Source organism: Tursiops truncatus, chromosome 19 (assembly GCF_011762595.2).
Source record: "Tursiops truncatus isolate mTurTru1 chromosome 19, mTurTru1.mat.Y, whole genome shotgun sequence".
Lineage (NCBI taxonomy): Eukaryota > Metazoa > Chordata > Mammalia > Artiodactyla > Delphinidae > Tursiops > Tursiops truncatus.
This window is the reverse complement of record NC_047052.1, coordinates 7022923-7040599: the sequence shown is the minus strand read 5'-3', so window position 1 is coordinate 7040599 and position 17677 is coordinate 7022923. Positions and strand designations below refer to the sequence as shown.

At 47.5% G+C, this 17677-nt stretch overlaps 1 protein-coding gene across 5 annotated transcripts in view; it reads left to right on the top strand.

Annotated features, from left to right (window-relative positions):
* GAN (gigaxonin) overlaps nucleotides 1–9922 on the top strand; it is a 90548-nt gene extending 80626 nt beyond the window's left edge. For 2 of the 5 annotated variants that reach the window (XM_073796441.1, XM_073796439.1), the window contains exons 13-14: nucleotides 3366–3415; nucleotides 4632–7231. In XM_073796441.1, coding sequence (XP_073652542.1) covers nucleotides 3366–3415; nucleotides 4632–4646 — 65 coding nt within the window. In that variant the 3' untranslated portion in view covers nucleotides 4647–7231. Of the gene's footprint in view, nucleotides 1–3365 lie in introns of all 5 variants that reach the window. The other 3 variants (XR_012328151.1, XM_073796438.1, XM_073796440.1) reach the window with 3 other exon arrangements.
* Nucleotides 9923–17677: the final 7755 nt, after the last annotated feature.

The following is a 17677-nucleotide window of genomic DNA, read 5'->3' as shown; positions in this document are numbered from 1 at the left end:
ACGCGGGTCAGGGGCGGCGCCACAGGCTTTCACTGCTTCCAGCCACAGGCGGATGTGGAGTCGCCCTGCCCTCCACAGGTTGTGATGAATAAGGAGCAGGGAGGGCCGTTGGCGGAGCCTTGGCGTCACGAGGCAGACGACCCCAGCATCTTCTCTTCCTTGCTGAGTCACCTCATAGCTACAGTGACACGTGGCTGAGGATTTAGCCTCTCGGAGCCTCAGTCTCCTCACCTGTAAACTGAGAGTTTGGGAGCAGATGATCTTCAAAGTCTCTTGCGCCTTTTATATTTTACGATTCATTCATCAAATATTTTTTGAGTACCTACTGATGCATTCTAAAAGGAAAGTGAAGGGCCTGTCCTACCTAAAATCAAACCCTCCCCTGTCCCCGCCCTCTACCCCTACCTCCTTTTCCTCCTTAGCTTTTAGCAGCACCTGACGTACCTTTGATTCCACGTATTGGTCTCTTTCACAGTGTGTCTCTGTAACGGCTCTGTCAGCAGTGCCTGGAGCAGGGCTGGGCACATAGCAGGCACTCAGTCAGTACTTGTGGAATCAATGAATGAACTAATGAACTGGATCCAATGGATCTGCATGACATCCAGAGCCCTTACTCACCCTTGATGGGATCACAAGAACAACCACAGTGCAGTCTTTGGGGGAGGGTTGCAATCCACACGACATCCCTGGGACTGCTTTGAGCCTCCGTGGACCCACAGGAGGTTGTAGGCAGGCCAGGAGAGCACCCCTCCCTGGAGCGCCCCTCCACGATTGACCTGGGTCATGTGGCTTCCCTCTGTCTCCCTGCGTCTCCAGGGTGATGTGTACATTCCCCCACCACCCCCAGCCCACCCTCCCAGCCACAGTGAGCAGCTCCCTGGATATCCTCTATTTTTTTAAATTTAATTCTGATTTTATATTGGCGTATAGTTGATTTACAGTGTTGTGTTAGTTTCAGGTGTACAGCAGAGTGATTCAGTTATGTGTATACATATATCCGTTCTTTTTTAGATTCTTTTCCCATATAGGTTATCAGAGAATATTGAGTAGACTAACACACCATTGTAAAGCAATTATACTCCAATAAAGATGTTTAAAAAAAAAAGAATATTGAGTAGAGTTCCCTGTGCTATATAATAGGTCCTTGTTAGTTATCTATTTTATATATAGTGGTGTGTAATGTTAATTCCAATCTCCTAATTTATCCCTCCCCTCACCATGCTTCCCCTTTGGTAACCATAATTTCGTGTTTGAAGTCTGTGAGTCAGTTTCTCTTTTTTGGATAACTTCATTTGTACCATTTTTTTCTTTAGATTCCACACATGAGTGATCTCATATGATATATTTCTTTCTCTGTCTGACTTATTTCACTTAATATGATAATCTCTAGATCCATCTATGTTGCTGCAAATGGCATTATTTCATTCTTTTTTATGGCTGAGTAACATTCTATTGTATATATGTACCACATCTTCTTTATCCATTCTTCTGTCAGTGGACATTTAGGTTGCTTCCATGCCTTGGGTATTGTAAGTAGTGCTACAGGGAACATCAGGGTGCATGTATCTTTTCAAATGATGGTTTTCTCCAGATATATGCCCAGGAGTGAGATTGTTGGATCATATGGTAATTTTATTTTTATTCTTTTAACGAATTTCCATACTGTTTTCCATAGTGGTTGTACCAATTTACATTCCCACCAAACAGTGTAGGAGGGTTCCCTTTTCTCCACACCCTCTTCAGCATTTATTGTTTGTAGATTTTTTGATGATCACCAATGTGAGGTGATGCCTCACTGTTGTTTTGATTTGCATTTCTCTAATAATTAGTGACGTCGAGCATCTTTTCATGTGCTTTTTGGCCATCTGTATGTCTTCTTTGCAGAAATGTCTATTTAGATCTTCTGCCCAGTTTTTGATTGCGTTGTTTGTTTGATGTAGAGCTGCATGAGTTTATTTTGGAGATTAATCCCTTTTTGCTTGCTTCGTTTGCAAATATTTTTTCCCATTCTGTGGGTTGTCTTTTTGTTTTGTTTGTGGTTTCCTTTGCTGTGCAAATGCTTTTAAGTTTAACTAGGCCCCACTTGTTTATTTTTGTTTTTATTTTCATTACTCTAGGAGGTGGATCCATAAAGGTATTGCTGCAATTTATGTCAAAGAGTGTTCTGCCTTTGTTTTCCTCTAAGAGTTTTATAGTATCCTGCCTTACAATTAGGTCTTTAATTCATTTTGAGTTTATTTTTGTGTATGGTGTAATTTCATTCTTTTACTTGTAGCTGTCCAGTTTTCCCAGCACCACTTATTGATGAGACTGTCTTTTCTCCATTGTGTATTCTTGCCTCATTTGTCATAGATTAATTGACCATAGGTGCGTGGGTTTATTTCTGGGCTTTCTATCCTGTTCCATTGACCTATATTTCTGTTTTTGTGCCAGTACCATACTGTTTTGATTACTGTAGCTTTGTAATATAGTCTGAAGTCAGGGAGCCTGTCCAGCTCCGTTTTTCTTTCTCAAGGTTGCTGTTGCTATTTCCGTCTTTTGTGTTTCCATACAAATTAAAAAATTTTTTGTTCTAGTTCTGTGAAAAATTCCATTGTAATTTGATAGGGATTGCATTGAATCTGTAGAATGCCTCGGGTATCTGTATCTGGGTTGGGGGGATCACCATTTAACCCACTACATGTACCAAATGCATGGAGGGGAGGTAAGCGCCCTCCCACCCGTGTCATCCAGGCACCCATAGACCTCCACAGAGTTTATTCCTGAGACAGTCTCTGCGTATATAGGAATATAGGTATAGCTGTATGTGTGTGTGTGTGTGTGTGTGTGTGTGTGTGTGATTTTTACACAAATAGTAGCATTCTCTACACACTTCTGCACTTGGCCTTTCTTTCTTAATGTATCTTAATGATCATCCTGTAACTATAGCCGCCTCATTCTTTTTAACAGCTATGTAATACTCCATTGTGTGGATGTACCAGGTTTATTTTTTTTTTGGCTGCGTTGGGTCTTTGTTGCTGTGCACGGGCTTTCTCTAGTTGCGGTGAGTGGGGCTGCTCTTTGTTGTGGTGTGTGGGCTTCTCACTGCGGAGGCTTCTCTTGTTGCGGACCATGGGCTCTAGGCATGTGGGCTTCAGTAGTTGTGGCACAAGGGCTCAGTAGTTGTGGCTCATGGGCTCTAGAGTGCAAGATCAGTAGTTGTGACGCACGGGCTTAGTTGCTCCGCGGCATGTGGGATAGTCCCAGAGCAGGGATTGAACCCATGTCCCCTTCATTGGCAGACGGATTCTTAACCACTGTGCCACCAGGGAAGTCCCTGGATGTACCAGTTTTTATTTAACTATTCCCCCTTGATGGATTTTCAGGTTGTTTCCAATCATTTGGTATTTCCACCAGTACCACAAAGACCGTCTTGGTAAGTGATGTCTCTGTCCATGTGCATGAGCCTATCTGTGCAGAAAATTCTTCTTTCTTGCTTTTGAAAAGACAATATAAGGAGATTAAAAACTATCTTTAATTTATAAAAATCTTCCCTTATCCCCACCATGCCCGCCACTCTGCATATTCCCTTCCAGCCTGATCCTCAATCAAGAGCATTTTGCAAAGTTGTAGGCACAAGAGACATTTTTATCCTGTTCCATAAGCTACATCATAAGAGTTTTCCATGTTGCCAGTCATCCAGATTACATTTTTGTGGCTGTGTGACAATGTCCCTGGGCAGATGGGTCATGATGTACGAAGCCATCGCCCCCTGTGGACTGTTCAGGTTTTTTTCTCTTCCAGATAATACTGCAGAGAACATTTTCTTTCCAATAGCTTTTTTTTTTTTAAATAAATTTATTTATTTATTTATTTTATTTTTGGCTGCGTTGGGTCTTCGTTGCTGCGCACGGGCTTTCTGTAGTTGTGGTGAGTGGGGGCTACTCTTCGTTGCGGTGTGTGGGCTTCTTATTGCGGTGGCTTCTCTTGTTGTGGAGCGTGGGCTCTAGGTGCATGGGCTTCAGTAGTTGTGGCACACGGGCTTAGTAGTTGTGGCACGTGTGCTCAGTAGTTGTGGCTCACAGGCTCTAGAGCGCAGGCTCAGTAGTTGTGGCGCACGGGCTTAGTTGCTCCGCGGCATGTGGGATCTTCCCGGACCAGGGATTGAACCCATGTCCCCTGCATTGGCAAGTGGATTCTTAACCACTGCACGACCAGAGAAGTCCTCCAGGAGCTTTTTAATCATAATAAAAAAAGAGGCAATTTCCTTAGAATAGATTTCCAAGCATAGTATTATTCAGTCAAAGGCTCTACAGTTTCACAGCACGAACTGCAAGTAGCCAAATTGCTTTACAAGGAGACAGCCCTCTAGACACTGACATGGGTGGCAGCCGGGCCTGCGTAACTCACCAGCCCTCACCCAGTGTTGAGGCTTAGCTGCTCTGTCCAAAAGAGCACGTGTCCAGGGCCCTCAAAGTTGATTTGATCTGGGTGCCCTTGATTTCTCTGTTGCTCCCTACCTGTGCCACTGTGGATTCTTTGAACCCTGGCTTGGCATCTTGGCCTTGGTCTGACCACTTCACCTCTCTGATCAGATTTCCTCACCCAAAAAGTGTAGGGTGACCAACCGTGCCTGTTTTTCTGGGATGCAGGACTTTCCGTGCTGAAGTCAAGCATGTCCCAGTCAAACCCGGACAAGTTGGTCAGTCCAGTGACGGTCGGATCGTACCAATGCCCCGCAGAGACTTGCTGTAAGTATGAAACCAGCTGATTGGATGAAAGGGCAGCCCCCGTGCCTGAAACTGACTAGCACACCCTAAATGGGCACTGGGTGATTCATGGATGGTTCAGATCCTGTGCGCACGGAAGCTCTCCTTTTCTTAGTCCCCCATCTTCCCAGCACTGGGCGTTATTCAAAAAACTGGAAATAGAGTAAAGCGGTGCTTTCATCATAGTTTCTGTGACAGTTACTCTGTTGCCCCATGGCTGAGGCACTCACAAATCGTCTGTGTTTGAGACAATCTCTGGGGAGCCCCCGGCCTCCCCACATGGCCTGGTGTCCCCGACCTTCTTCAGCCTGGCCCCTTCCCACACTCCAGACACCTGGCCTCTCTGAGGGTCACTTGCTCCCTGTCATTTGTGGGCCCAGTGGGTAGGAATTCTCAGGCCCCAGGAGCCTTTTCACCTCCGTCACTCCCGACGTGTGCAGGTGGGAGGGTTTGTGAGTGGGGATTCCGGCCACTCCTGAGGTTGACCATTTTCCATACATTTGTTTCCTCTTTGAATTTCCTCCTGGGCCTTTGCGAGGTTACAGCTTTGGGGTATGCATACCTTTTTCGCTGAAAACTGGGTCCCTGTTGTCTTGCTGACAGCTTTTTTCTTGCTATATTTTTGTTCTTTTCTTTCCTATTACCACGACGTGAAAGATGGACCTGAATTTTTTCTGTTTCTTTATGCCAAAAAAAAATAATAATAATAGGGAGAGGAGATTGCCATGTCGTGTTGTTCTTTTTGAAGTCGGTGTGTGTGTTCGTGCAGGCACGCTCACAGATGTGGGTAAAAAGCTGCCTTCTGAAACTCACCTTGTGTGTTTTTGTGATGTCTGCTGGGGAGAAGGAGGGCATGGATGCCCAGAGAAGGGTATGAATCAAGAAGCATTTACCCAGACTCTTGGGGGCAATTTTGCATGGGTCCCACCCCTGCCCCTCACCTGGTGGGCACTCAGCATTTATTGAATGCATGAGTCTTACCTAATTCCTCTCAATCCTTTTAAAGAAACATTCTAGGTGTAGCTGAAGCTCCCGACTTCAGGGGGCCCTTTTGTAGCTAAGTTTCTTCTTCCCTCCAGGGACATATCACCCCTCTCTGGAGTTTCTCTTCCTATGCTTGTTTTCATACTACTTCTATTCATTTATGTTTGCAAAAACTAGATCTAGCATTTTTTTATGCTTCCCAACTTTGTGTAAATGGTATGATACTGTCCGTGTCACTCTGCAGCTTGCTTGTGTAGATTGCTTTCCTTCTCATATAGGATTTCATTGGGCGGATGTCCCACAATTAATGAGCCATTCTTTGGTTGGTGGCTGTATTGGTTTCCCAGGGCTACCGTAATGAAATATCACAGAGTGGGTGGCTTAAACGACACAAATGTATTCTCTCACAGTTCTGTAGGCTAGAAGTCCAAAACCAAGGTGTCGGCAGGTTGGTTCCTTCTGAAGGCTGGGAGGGAAAGTCTGTTTCAGGCCTCTCTTCCAGCTTCGGGTGGCCTCAGGCATCCCGGTGCTTGTAAATGGCATTCTCCATGAGTCTTCCCACTGTTCTCTTTCTATGTGTTTCTGTCTCTGTGTCCAAATTTTTCGCTTTTTATGAGGACACTAGTCCTGTTGGGTGAGGGCCCATTCGTATGACCTCATTTTAAATTAATTGCCTCTTTAAAGAACTATCTCCAAACACTGTCCCGTCCTGAGGTACTGGGCTTTAGAGCTTCAACATATGAATTTGGGGGGCGGGGGACACAGTTCACCCTATGACACGAGTGAGGCCATGGCTTTCCACCCTGGTTGCACCAATGCACGCTTGCCAGGGACATATAGACCTTCCTGCTTCTCAGGGTTCACAGCTGCTGACATTGCCAGGATTCTTCATTTTTGGCCAATTTGATGAAGGTGCACATCACTGTCATTTGATTTGCCCCCTCTCCCCGCAATTTTTAGTGAGATTGAGATCTTTTCATGTATTTTGTGTCTGCTTTGGTGAATTCCCTATTCGTACCTTGCCCATTTTTCAGTTGGAGTTAAGAGTGTCTTTCATACTCATTTGTAGGAATTCTTTGTAGATCCTGGATACTACCCTGCATTGCAAGCCTTTTCAGCTGGTCTCTGGCTCACCTTTATACTTGTTTATGGTCTCCTTTGATGTACAGAGGTTTTTCATCTCAACGTAGTCAGATGCTTCAAGCACCAAGGTTGATCTTGTTTAAGAAATCCTTCCCTACACCAACGTCGTAGAAATACCGTCTTATATTTTCTACTAAATAATTCCAAGCTTTGTTTCTCACTTTCTGGCCTCAGTCCACCTGGGATTTATTTGCATGTGCAATGGATGAAAAAAAAATCGAATTTTGTTTTCGCAGATGGATTGCCAATGGCCGGACTCACCCCATTTCATGCTCTGGTTTCCCTGGTGGGCCGAGGCCCCGGCATCCTGGTCCCTGACATCAGTATTCACGGCACACCCGGGGATTTTCCTCCTGAAAAGGGCTCAGTGCTCAAAACAGTGACGTCTGTGCCTGCTCCCAGGATGAGCCCAGCTGGAGCCTGCAGCTGTGGCTGTGTCCTTCTGGAAGGGGCTGCAGAGATGGATACGGCACTAGTTTCCTGGGGCTGCCATAACACATGACCACAAACTTGATGCCTTAAAATAACAGACACATATTCTCTCACAGCTTAGGAGGCCGGAAGTCTGAAGTCAAGGTGTCAGCGGGGTTGATTCCTTCTGGAAGCTGCAAGAGAGAATCTGTCCCAGGCTCCTCTCTGAGCTACGCGCGGCCTTCGGCAGTTCTCGGTATCCGTTGGCTTATAGATGGGTCACTCCAACCTCTGCTCTATCTCACATGGTCTTCTCCTCCACGTCTCTGTCCGTTTCCCCTTCTCTTTTAAGGATTCTCAGTGGATTTAGGGCCCACCCTAATCCAGGAGGATCTCATCCTGAGATCCTGCATTATATGTGCCAATCCCTTTTTCCGAGTCAGGTCACGTTGACAAGTTGTGGGTGGAACGTATCTTTTGGGCGCCAGCATTCCACCCACTAGAGGTATTATCTGTAGTGGAAAGAAGAGTTTCTTCCTTCAACAGTCGCTTTCTCTCCCCGACACGCACCGCCTTCTGCCTCCCTTGTTTGGTGAACTGGGCGCCCAATCTGCCATTTTTCTTTTATTTCCTCCCCGATTCCCAAATCCAGTGATGAGTTATCCCATTCCTGGGAATATATCTTAAGGAACTGATTCAACAGCGTGGAAAAAAAGATCTTCTCGTTGTGGCTTTGTTAGTAATATTGAAAAGTTGGACATAACCCCCAGGAGAGAAGGTAATTACTTAATTACTTCAATAACATTTGAGCATCATGCAGACCAAGGAAGAGACTTAGAAGTAGACGGGGAAGGGAGAGAGCAGAGGAGAGGAGGATACACTTGCTGCCTCCATCGTGAGGGGGGAGGTTCTACTTGTGATGGCCCGAAGGATCACATAATGTCAATTAGGAAATGGACACCCAGGGAAGTCTCAGGTGTGATCCAGTGGCCCGAAGCTGGTCTGAGTCCATGAAACTAAGTCATGAGGGATAAGTTTTCTCTGGTGGACCAGGCTGAGCCAGGAAGGAGGCTTCAGGAGGAGGGCAGCAAGCCTGCAGGAACTGACCTACCTTGCTGGGACCCACGACTGGCCACCAAAATTACAAAAACATGGCAACACGGAAAGGTGCCTGATTAGGTGAAACATGCAGCCTAAAAATTGATTCAGAAGAGTGCCTAGGGACTTCCCTGGTGTTCCAGTGGTAAAGAATCCACCTTCCAATGCAGGGGACGAGGGTTCAATCCTTGGTCGGGGAACTAAGATCCCACATGCCGCGGGGCAACTAAAAGCCCGCGTGCCACAGCTACTGAGCTCGCATGCCTCAACTAGAGCCTGCGTGCCGCAAACTACAGAGCCCTCGTGCTCTGGAACCCATGCGCCACAACTACAGAGCCCACGCGCCTTGTAGCCTGCGTGACACAACTAGAGAGAAGCCCGCGCACCACCACAAAGAGCCCGCGCACCGCGACGAGAAAAGATCCCGCGTTCCTCAATGAAGATCCCGCGTGCCGCAACTAAGACCTGATGCAGCCTAAAATAAATGAAAAAATAATAAATAAATCTAAAAAAAAAAAAAAGAAGAGTGCCTAAAAAAAAGAGAATTGCAGTATTTTTCAGCAGTCCTACTTCTGGGCATCTACCCATAAGGAAAAACAGGGATTCGAATAGATGTGTGTCCACCCGTGTTCACAGCAGCATTATTCCCAATAGTCAAAAGGTGAAAACAACGTAAATGTCCGTTATCCACAAATAAATGGATCAAACAAATGTGGTCTGTCCACACAGTGGAATATTATTCAGCCTTAAAGAGGAAGGAAATTCTGACACATGTTACAACATGGATGAACCTTGAGGATGTTATGCTAAGTGAAGGAAGCCAAACACACAGGACGGATGCCATACGAGTCTCCTTATATGAGGGACCTGGAGTAGTCAGATTATTCATAGACACAGAAAGTAGACTGTGGTTGCAGGGCTGGGGGGAGGGGAAGAGGGAAGTTAGTGTTTAACGGGGGCAGAGTTTCAGTTTGGGAAGTTGCAAAGTTCTCGACGTGGATGGTAGTCATGGTTGTGTAACAGTGTGAATACACTTAACGCTCAGAGCTGTACATTTATCCAGTGGTTAAGTGGACATTATATGTTATGTGTCTTTTACCATGGTCTCGTTACAAAAAGGATGCCTAGTATAGTAGTTGATTGGCGGAGGGGGGATTCAAATCGCAGCCACACCTCTTTGTGCGTTCTTCTGTCCATGTGGCTTTATTTCTCGTGTTCAGGTGCTGTATGGCCGTGAGGGAAGCCAACAAGGTTGCTGCCCTGCTGAAGGCTCCAGGCAACAGGGGCAGACAGACCTTCACCAAGTCACATCATCAAATACGGGCATGACTTTCCTATCAGTGATTAGGTCTGTGACCTTGGACAAGCTGCTTCTCCTTTCTGAGTTCATTTCCTTCTCTGTAAGAACAGGGACAATCACATGACTAGCAGTAATGCTGGAGGCTCCACGAGCACCCTCTGAATCGGCCGGGCGGGACTACTTAGCTCAGAAGGCCCTCCATATGGGTGAGTTCCTTTTCCGGAGTTCCACGTCAGAAAGAGATGCTTGAGGACAACACTGACATGATTCATGTTGCCCAGGGATGGAGTCAGGCAGTGTATATACACATATTTTAAGTCATGTACAATCCTTTGACACGCACAGAAGTTCTGGGTAATTCACCAAGGTGTGAAGAGTGCATGATAGGATGTCAGGTAGGAATATATATTTTTTTAATATTTATTTATCTATTTATTTTGGCTGTGAAGGGTCTTAGTTGTGGCACGCTGGATCTTCATTACGGCATGTGGGATCTTTAGTTGGGGCACGCGGGCTTCTTAGTTGCGGCGTGCGGACTCTTAGTTGCGGCATGCATGCGGGATCTGGTTCCCCGACCAGGGATCAAACCCAGGCCCCCTGCATTGGGAACATGGAGTCTTACCCACTGGACCACCAGGGAAGTTCCAGGAATTTTTTTCTTGAATCCCTATTAAGGGATTTCTGGCTACAAGATCTTGGGCAAATAACCTGACATCTCTAAACCTCAGTTCAGTTTCCTCAAGTGCAAACTATGAGTGTTTTTCTTCTTTTTAACTCTTTATTATGGGAACGTTCAAGCCTTCACAAAAGAAGAAGAAATAGTCTAGTGAACCTCCATTACCCAGGGCCAAGAGGTAGCAATAAATTGCCAATTTTGTTTCATCTCTACCTCCCCACCCTTCCTCCGGCTGTTATTTTAGAGCAAATCCCAAACAAAGAGACTCTTAAAAAAAACCCACCACAATACCATTATCGTGCCTCAAATTTTTTAAAAACCAATTTCTGAAATGATCTAAAGTCTAATCAGTGTATAATCGTCCTCGGTTGCCCCATAAATGCTTTTTAAGTTTGACTTGCTTGAATCGGGATCCACACATTTCATTTGCCTGATATATCCATTTCCCCAGAGTTTTGTTTTTTCCTTTTGGTTGTGTTGGGTCTTCGTTGCTGCGCACCGGCTTTCTCTAGTTGCGGCGAGCGGGGGCTACTCATCGTTGCGGTGCATGGGCTTCTCATTGCGGTGGCTTCTCTTGTCGCAGAGCACGGACTCTAGGTGTGCAGGCTTCAGTAGATGTGGCATGCGGGCTCAGTAGTTGTGGCGCACAGGCTTAGTTGCTCTGCGGCATGTGGGATCTTCCCAGACCAGGGCTCGAACCCGTGTCCCCTGCATTGGCAGGCGGATTCTTAACCACTGCGCCACCAGGCAAATCCCTTCCCCAGAGTTTTAATAGGACAATTTTCAAATATCCAGCGAAGGCAGAAGGATTTTACAGTGAGTGCGTGTGTCACCCCCTAGATTGAACCACTGACATGTTTACTGTGCTTTGTCACTTGCCTATCTACCTGTCTCTCTGCAGTTGGTAGCACTTTTAAGTTTCTTTTAACCTCAACACTCTCCTTGCTGTCGTGTTTTTGTTTTGTTTTGTTGCCATTTATTTGTTGAAGAAATCATGTCACTTGTCGTGTAGGATTGCTCATTTGAGGATTAAATGAGCTAATATGTGCATAGTGCTTAGAATGTAGTAGGTGCCTAATTAACATCCATTATGACTTGTTTTGTTCTTCATCTGTATCTTCTGATTTTTCCCAAGTGAAAATATATCCTTTTTGTAAAAAAAAAAAAGTTTAAAAGCATTCCTGGGCTGCTAGACTTTTCAAAGTTACGTTGATTTGTAGCCACAAGGGGGTCTGTCTTCACTTTGTTTGCTGGGCCCACCCTATCCACTAGGCCCTGAGGAAGGACCGCCAGCATCGGGCAGTTGAAGATGGCAGAATGAGGGAGTGTCGAGGTGGGAAACAGAGCCAGAGGGACTCAAAGGAAATGCCCCGGTGGAATCTGGGGGCCAGGATCCAGGTCTGGCCCCTTCCTGGGGGCTGAGGGCGGTGACACCAGGAGGGAGGCCCAGAGGAAACGCAATAAAGTGTGAAAAGCTGCAGAAATCCCAGGAGAGGGTGGAAGCAACAGCACACATCATTAGGACGGCGAGGGAGCGCACAGCCTGGTTTCCAGGGGCTGGGGCAGATGGGAAAGAGGAAGATGAGCCTCCCCCAGGGACTTGACTCCACAGACTCCGACAACAGGCAGACAGATGAGAAATACAAAGGATCCGGCATCCTCCATCAGCAGCTGGAGAAGAAAAGCAGGAGCTTGGGGGTGGGGGAGAGCTCTGGGTTGGGGGATCAGGAGCTCTGAGCCTGGATTTGCCACCCATCCATCACCTGTGTGGTCTTGGGTAAGGCTCCTTCTCTTCTCTGAACCTCAGTTTCTCCCACCTACAAAATAGGAGGGGTGGACCGAGAGCCCCATAGGGGTTTCTTTTAGCTGTGGCAAGGCTAGTGTTCCGTCTCACTGACTGCTCCCTGGGGATGAAGGAGGGCGTCGCAGCTGCTGGGATCTGGAGGCGCTGGTGATGCCCTCAGCACTTCTCCTTTCAAGGAGGCAACACCCGGTCCAGGCTCAAAAGTGTGAGTCACCAAGTCAAAGTACCAAATGAATACAGACTGCAGCTACACCGTCCTGGATTCCACTGCTCACCCGGCCCCTTCCTGCCCTGTAATCTTAGGTAGCATTCCACAAAGGGTTGCTGATGTCTGTCAAGGCTGAAGAAATGGGCAGGACCGACTCTTCCTGAACCCAGATCCTGGGCTTCCGAGATGCAGCTAATCATCGGGGTAGGTGTGGCTGATTCACCTTCGAGGAAAATCTGCTGAAGATTTTTAGCCAAACCAAATAGAGAAGTGAATAAATATAGAAATGAATCACTTGCCTGAATCTCTGGCCCAGGACCCAGCCACCTGTCCACCATCACCATTGTGAAACCGCAAGGCCAGAGGTCACACCAGCCGGCTTTGATGCCTGGGTCATTGTCATCCACGCTGAATGAAATTCATTAGTCCATTGTGAGCTGTTCAGGTTTAATGCCTCTGCAGTTGCCTGATGACACTGGAGCATGGTGGAGAAGGTCAGACAATGGGCCACCGTCTGAATAAAAGCTCCCTAATGCCCCGCCCAGGGTGCCCCAGTGGGTCCTCCTGAATCACGGCTGCTTCCTGGGAACTGCTCCCATGTGAGCTGGAGGACAGACTTGTGTCCATGCCTGTTCCAGGGAAAACAGGATGAGCAAAGCCTTCCAGGGCCATGAGGAACCAGGGCGTTACGGTGAGAACTGGCTGGGGTAGAACGGAGTGGTACTTCCAAAGCCGGCTTTGGGCTCTGTAAGGGGTCGCATTATGCCCTTCAAAAAAGATGTCCAAAGGGGAATTCCCTGGCGGTCCAGCTCCCACAAGCCACGCAGCACAACCAAGGGAAAAAAAAAAAAAAGATGTCCAAGTCCTAGCCCCCAGTACCGCCAAATAAGAACTGTGACCTTATTTGGAAATAGGGTTGTTGCAGAGGTAATAAGTTAAAATGAGGTCACATTGGAATAGGGTGGGCCCCTCATCCAGTATGACTGTGTCCTTATAAAAATAGAAGTTTGGACACAGGCATACCTAGGGAGAATGCCTTGAACTTGAAGGCAGAGCTTGGGGAGATGCCTCTGTTTACAAGCTAGAGATGGCCAGCAAACCGGCAGAAGCTACAGGACAGGCACAGAACGGGTCCTTTTCTCAGCGCTCAGAAGGCACCAGACCCGCTGACACCTTGGTTTAGAACTTCTAGCCTCCAGAGCTGTGAAACAGTACATTTCCGCTGTCCAAGCCACCCAGGCTGTGGTGCCTTGTTACAGCAGCCCAGGAAAGGAGTCCGGGTGCTGACAGGCCAGTATCCTGACTTGGTGGCCTCCCCTCTGGGAGACCTTGGGCAAGTTACGTTCCTTCTTTGAGCCTGGGGCCAAAGAACCTGAGACTCGGGGCCTGTATGGATAAAATCCAGCCATCCATCAGATTCCTCACCTGGACATTTGGAGGTGGTGGGAAGCTGGGAGATGGTGCCCACAGCCCTGGTGCATGGGCTGAGTTGGCCATTTCAGGCCCAGTGCCAGACACATAGCAGAGGCAGTCAGAGTCCCATGAGGCACTGGACCAGAATCCCAGAGAGATCAGGACAAAAGGCAGAGAGGAGAGAGGAGGCTTTGTGCAGACCCTGCCGTGATTCCTGTTCCTCCCAGGGCCTGGTTGTTCAGCGTTGGCTGGGTTCTCACGTGTCTGTTCTTCCCACGGACTCCCCTTCCTTGAGGTATCACGGGGACAGTATATTAACTGATCTCTTTGCCTGTCTTGGAAGTGCTTTGAAAACTGTAATGCGGGGAACACATTTTCTTGGCAAAAACCACCTTACTGAGCACCCGTTGCATGCAGGTTAAGAAGCTACAGGTCCTGCCCCAGGTGGTCCAGGCCAGGGGAGTGTCACAGGGCGGCGTGGGGAGGCAATAACAATGCTGTCATGCCTGTCCCCCCTGACTCCCACAGCTCAAAATGAAACAGTGAGGACAGCCAGCAAAGTTCCAGCATTTTCCATTGTCTACTGTAAAAGGCTTTTGCGAAATGTCAGAGATGGTGTTCATCCCCTTCCTCGTCTTTTTCCTCTCTTTTTGAGAGACATGGGCTAACAGAGAAATTATAAAAAACATGATTGGGGCTAAAATAGGCAACGTGGCGTGGTGGCTAAGAGAAGGAGTCTGGTACCAGATTGGCTGAGTTCAAGTGTGACCTTGGCAAGTTAATTAACCTCCCTGCTTGTCAGTTTCCTCATCCCTACAATGGGCACAGTAAACCTCATTGCAATTTTGTGAGGATTAATTTAAAGGAATCCACATAGGCGAAGTGCTTACACCAGTGGCTGGCACACAGTAAGCCCTATGTGGTTATTTGCTACTATTATTAATAAAGTCAAGAAACGCACAAGGTTGGGGAACACAATGAAAGAAGTAGTTGTTATTTGGGATAAGATGTTTCTTGGGGTGGGGGGGGTCTGACCAGATCACAGTGGCCCACCTGACCGTCCTCCTCACCTCTAAGGAGCGGGTTGCCAGCAGCCATATTTGTGCAGCTCGGCTCGGACACTGGCTAGGGTGGGCATCTGGGCCAACTGAGCAACCAAGTTCTTCCCTTAGAACTGGACCAAAAGAGAGCTCCTAGTTTGTTGATCCTGCTGGTCTCTCGAGTGGTCACCTTCTGTCAGGCGGAGGCAACACAGCAGAGAAAGCCAGGATGGGGGGGAAGGATGAGTCAGAGAGAAGCAGGTACACAGGGCAGAGAGAAGCTCCTGGGTCCCTGGCTTCTGGCTCTTGCTGAGACCTGCCTACCTTTATGCCCTTGGGGTTCTGGGAGATACCCTCGATTCCTGAAAAGCCATTTCCACCCTTTCTGAAGCTACTCTGATTGGTTTCTGTTGCAGCCGGGGTCTTGGTGAATACCTGGATGCCGCAGCCTGACTTCCCCGTGTTTCTTTGCGTCTGCGAGGGTCTGCTCCCTGGAGTTAGTAGAGGAAAATGTCCACTCCTCTCCTGTCAGCCCAAGCAGACTGCAGTTTCAGTTTCCTGCTGTGGTTGAAGAAAGAAGGGACCAGGAGTTGAGCAACCATTTATTTCCCTACCATGTATTGGGCACTGACTTCTTCCTAAACCTTGTTCTGGGCACTTTACATGCATTATCTCATTTGCTCGATTGTGAGTATCACGATTGGGTCTCTGTTTCACAGATGAAGAGACTGAGGTTCTGAGAGGTTAAGAGGTTTGGTTAGTATCACCCACCTGAGTAAGGTGGACAGCTGGGCTCCAGATCCAAAGTTTGTGCTTTCAGCCTCCTTCCCATCCTACCTGGAGCCCCTGGATGGCATCCTTCTGCTCTCCTGCTCTGGAATCTCGCACAAACCCTTGATCGTGCCTCAGCTGATGAAAGGGGGGTGTGGGGAAGTTTGGGAAGAGCCACACGTACTCCACACATGTAACACGTTTCCCTGCCCCCCTCCGATACTTCCTTTCCTTTTGCTTCTTAGCAACTGACTCAGAGCGGATGAAGGGGAAAGAAGTGAGGTCACATTTAAATTGGTCAATTTGAGCAGCTCACCGCAAAGGCTGGTGTGGGAGAGAGATGCAATTAATCTGAAAAACACAGTGGTTTTTATTTTTAAAAATATGATCCATGGCCTTCAGTCCTCCGTGGAGCTGTGCCAGGCATCCACTTCCACAAGTCAGCAGCAGCCTGGCCTTCGGGCTCTTCATAAAGTCCCCGTGAATTTTAACACAAACGAATGGCATTCGTCTTCATTTGAAAAAGTGAAACAAATCAATGCGTGTTCATTGTAGAAAATTTGGGCTTGGGGGGTGGGAAGAGAGGCATAAAGAAGAAAACAAATATTTCCCTGTAATTGTTACAGCCGTGTAATGCTTAGATTAGTCAGCCACGAAAGGAACAGACCACAATACGTGCACCAACACAGATGGATTGCAAAAATTGTTATGCCGCATCAAAGGGGTCAGACCCGAAGGAGGATGTATCTTTTGACTCTATTTATATGCGGTCCAAGAAGTAGTGACAGTAGGCAGATCGGGGGTTGCCTAGGTCCGGAAGTGGGTGGCTGGAATCAACGGCAGAGGAGCGTAAGAAACTTTTCTTGGGTTGTGGGAATGTTCTACGTCAGTACCTTGATTGGGGTGGTAGTTACCTGGATGTAGACATTCGTCAGCCCTTATCAACCTGTTCTTTTAAAGTGGGTGCGTTTTATTTCATGTAAATTATACTTTGATAATGTTGATTTCAAAAGGGAAAAGAATGACCTGTAATCCCACCACTCCAGAGGTAACCGCTATTAAGGTTTTGGTGTGTGTATATAAATGAATCCACTGATTGTGTGTAACAAAGATTAGTTCCAGATAAATGTTCAATCCTCTGTGATACTTTAAAAAAAAAATTAACCTCAGATTTAATTATTTGGGGAGAGTGAGAAAGAAAGGCAGAGCGGGTGGTACTCCATGTTCCTTTGATGCCCACCTTTGCACCCCCAAATCCCCCAAACCAGAGAAGTGGGCAGGGTGGCACAGTCATCACTCAGCCACCCAGTATCAGAGGCTGTGAAGTAGCAATCGTGCTCCCACCCGCTCCTCCCTTCTTCCCCACCCGTGAGCCTAGAAAATGGGCTGACTTCACATCAGCTCAGAAGCAGAAGGGGGATGTTCCCCAACTTCAGGATGAAAACATGACTCCTCTCCCTATACCAGGAGAATAAGCACATTTTATTATTCAATCAGTACATTAAATGCCATCGGTACAGAGTGTGTGTTCCGTTATGCTGGTGTCTCATGCCTATTAAAAATGAGGTTCGGGGGCTTCCCTGGTGGCGCAGTGGTTGAGAGTCTGCCTGCCGTTGCAGGGGACACCGGTTCGTGCCCCGGTCCGGGAGGATCCCACACGCCGCGGAGCGGCTGGGCTCGTGAGCCATGGCCGCTGAGCCTGCGCGTCCGGAGCCTGTGCTCCGCAACGGGAGGGGCCGCAACAGTGAGAGGACCGCGTACCGCCAAAAAAAAAAAAAAAAAAAATGAGGTTCGGGAATGCTCTCCTGGATGATGTAATTTTGAGACAGTTTTCAGGTGGAGCTTCCAGAGCGTTTCCCAAAAGCAACAGTGCCATGAGCAGCTATGAAATTAAGAACAAACGATTCTGTCGTCTGCTTTTGGTGCTTGGCATATGATTACAGGCATGGCTTCATGCCATTAAAGGGCTCCAAAAACACGACTCAAAACAGGTTGCACCTTATTCATCCTGTGGGTCCTCGTGTTCCTTGACAGTCTGATAAAGCTGGCTGCGAGTTTCCTCCGGCCCCTGGGAAGTGGCA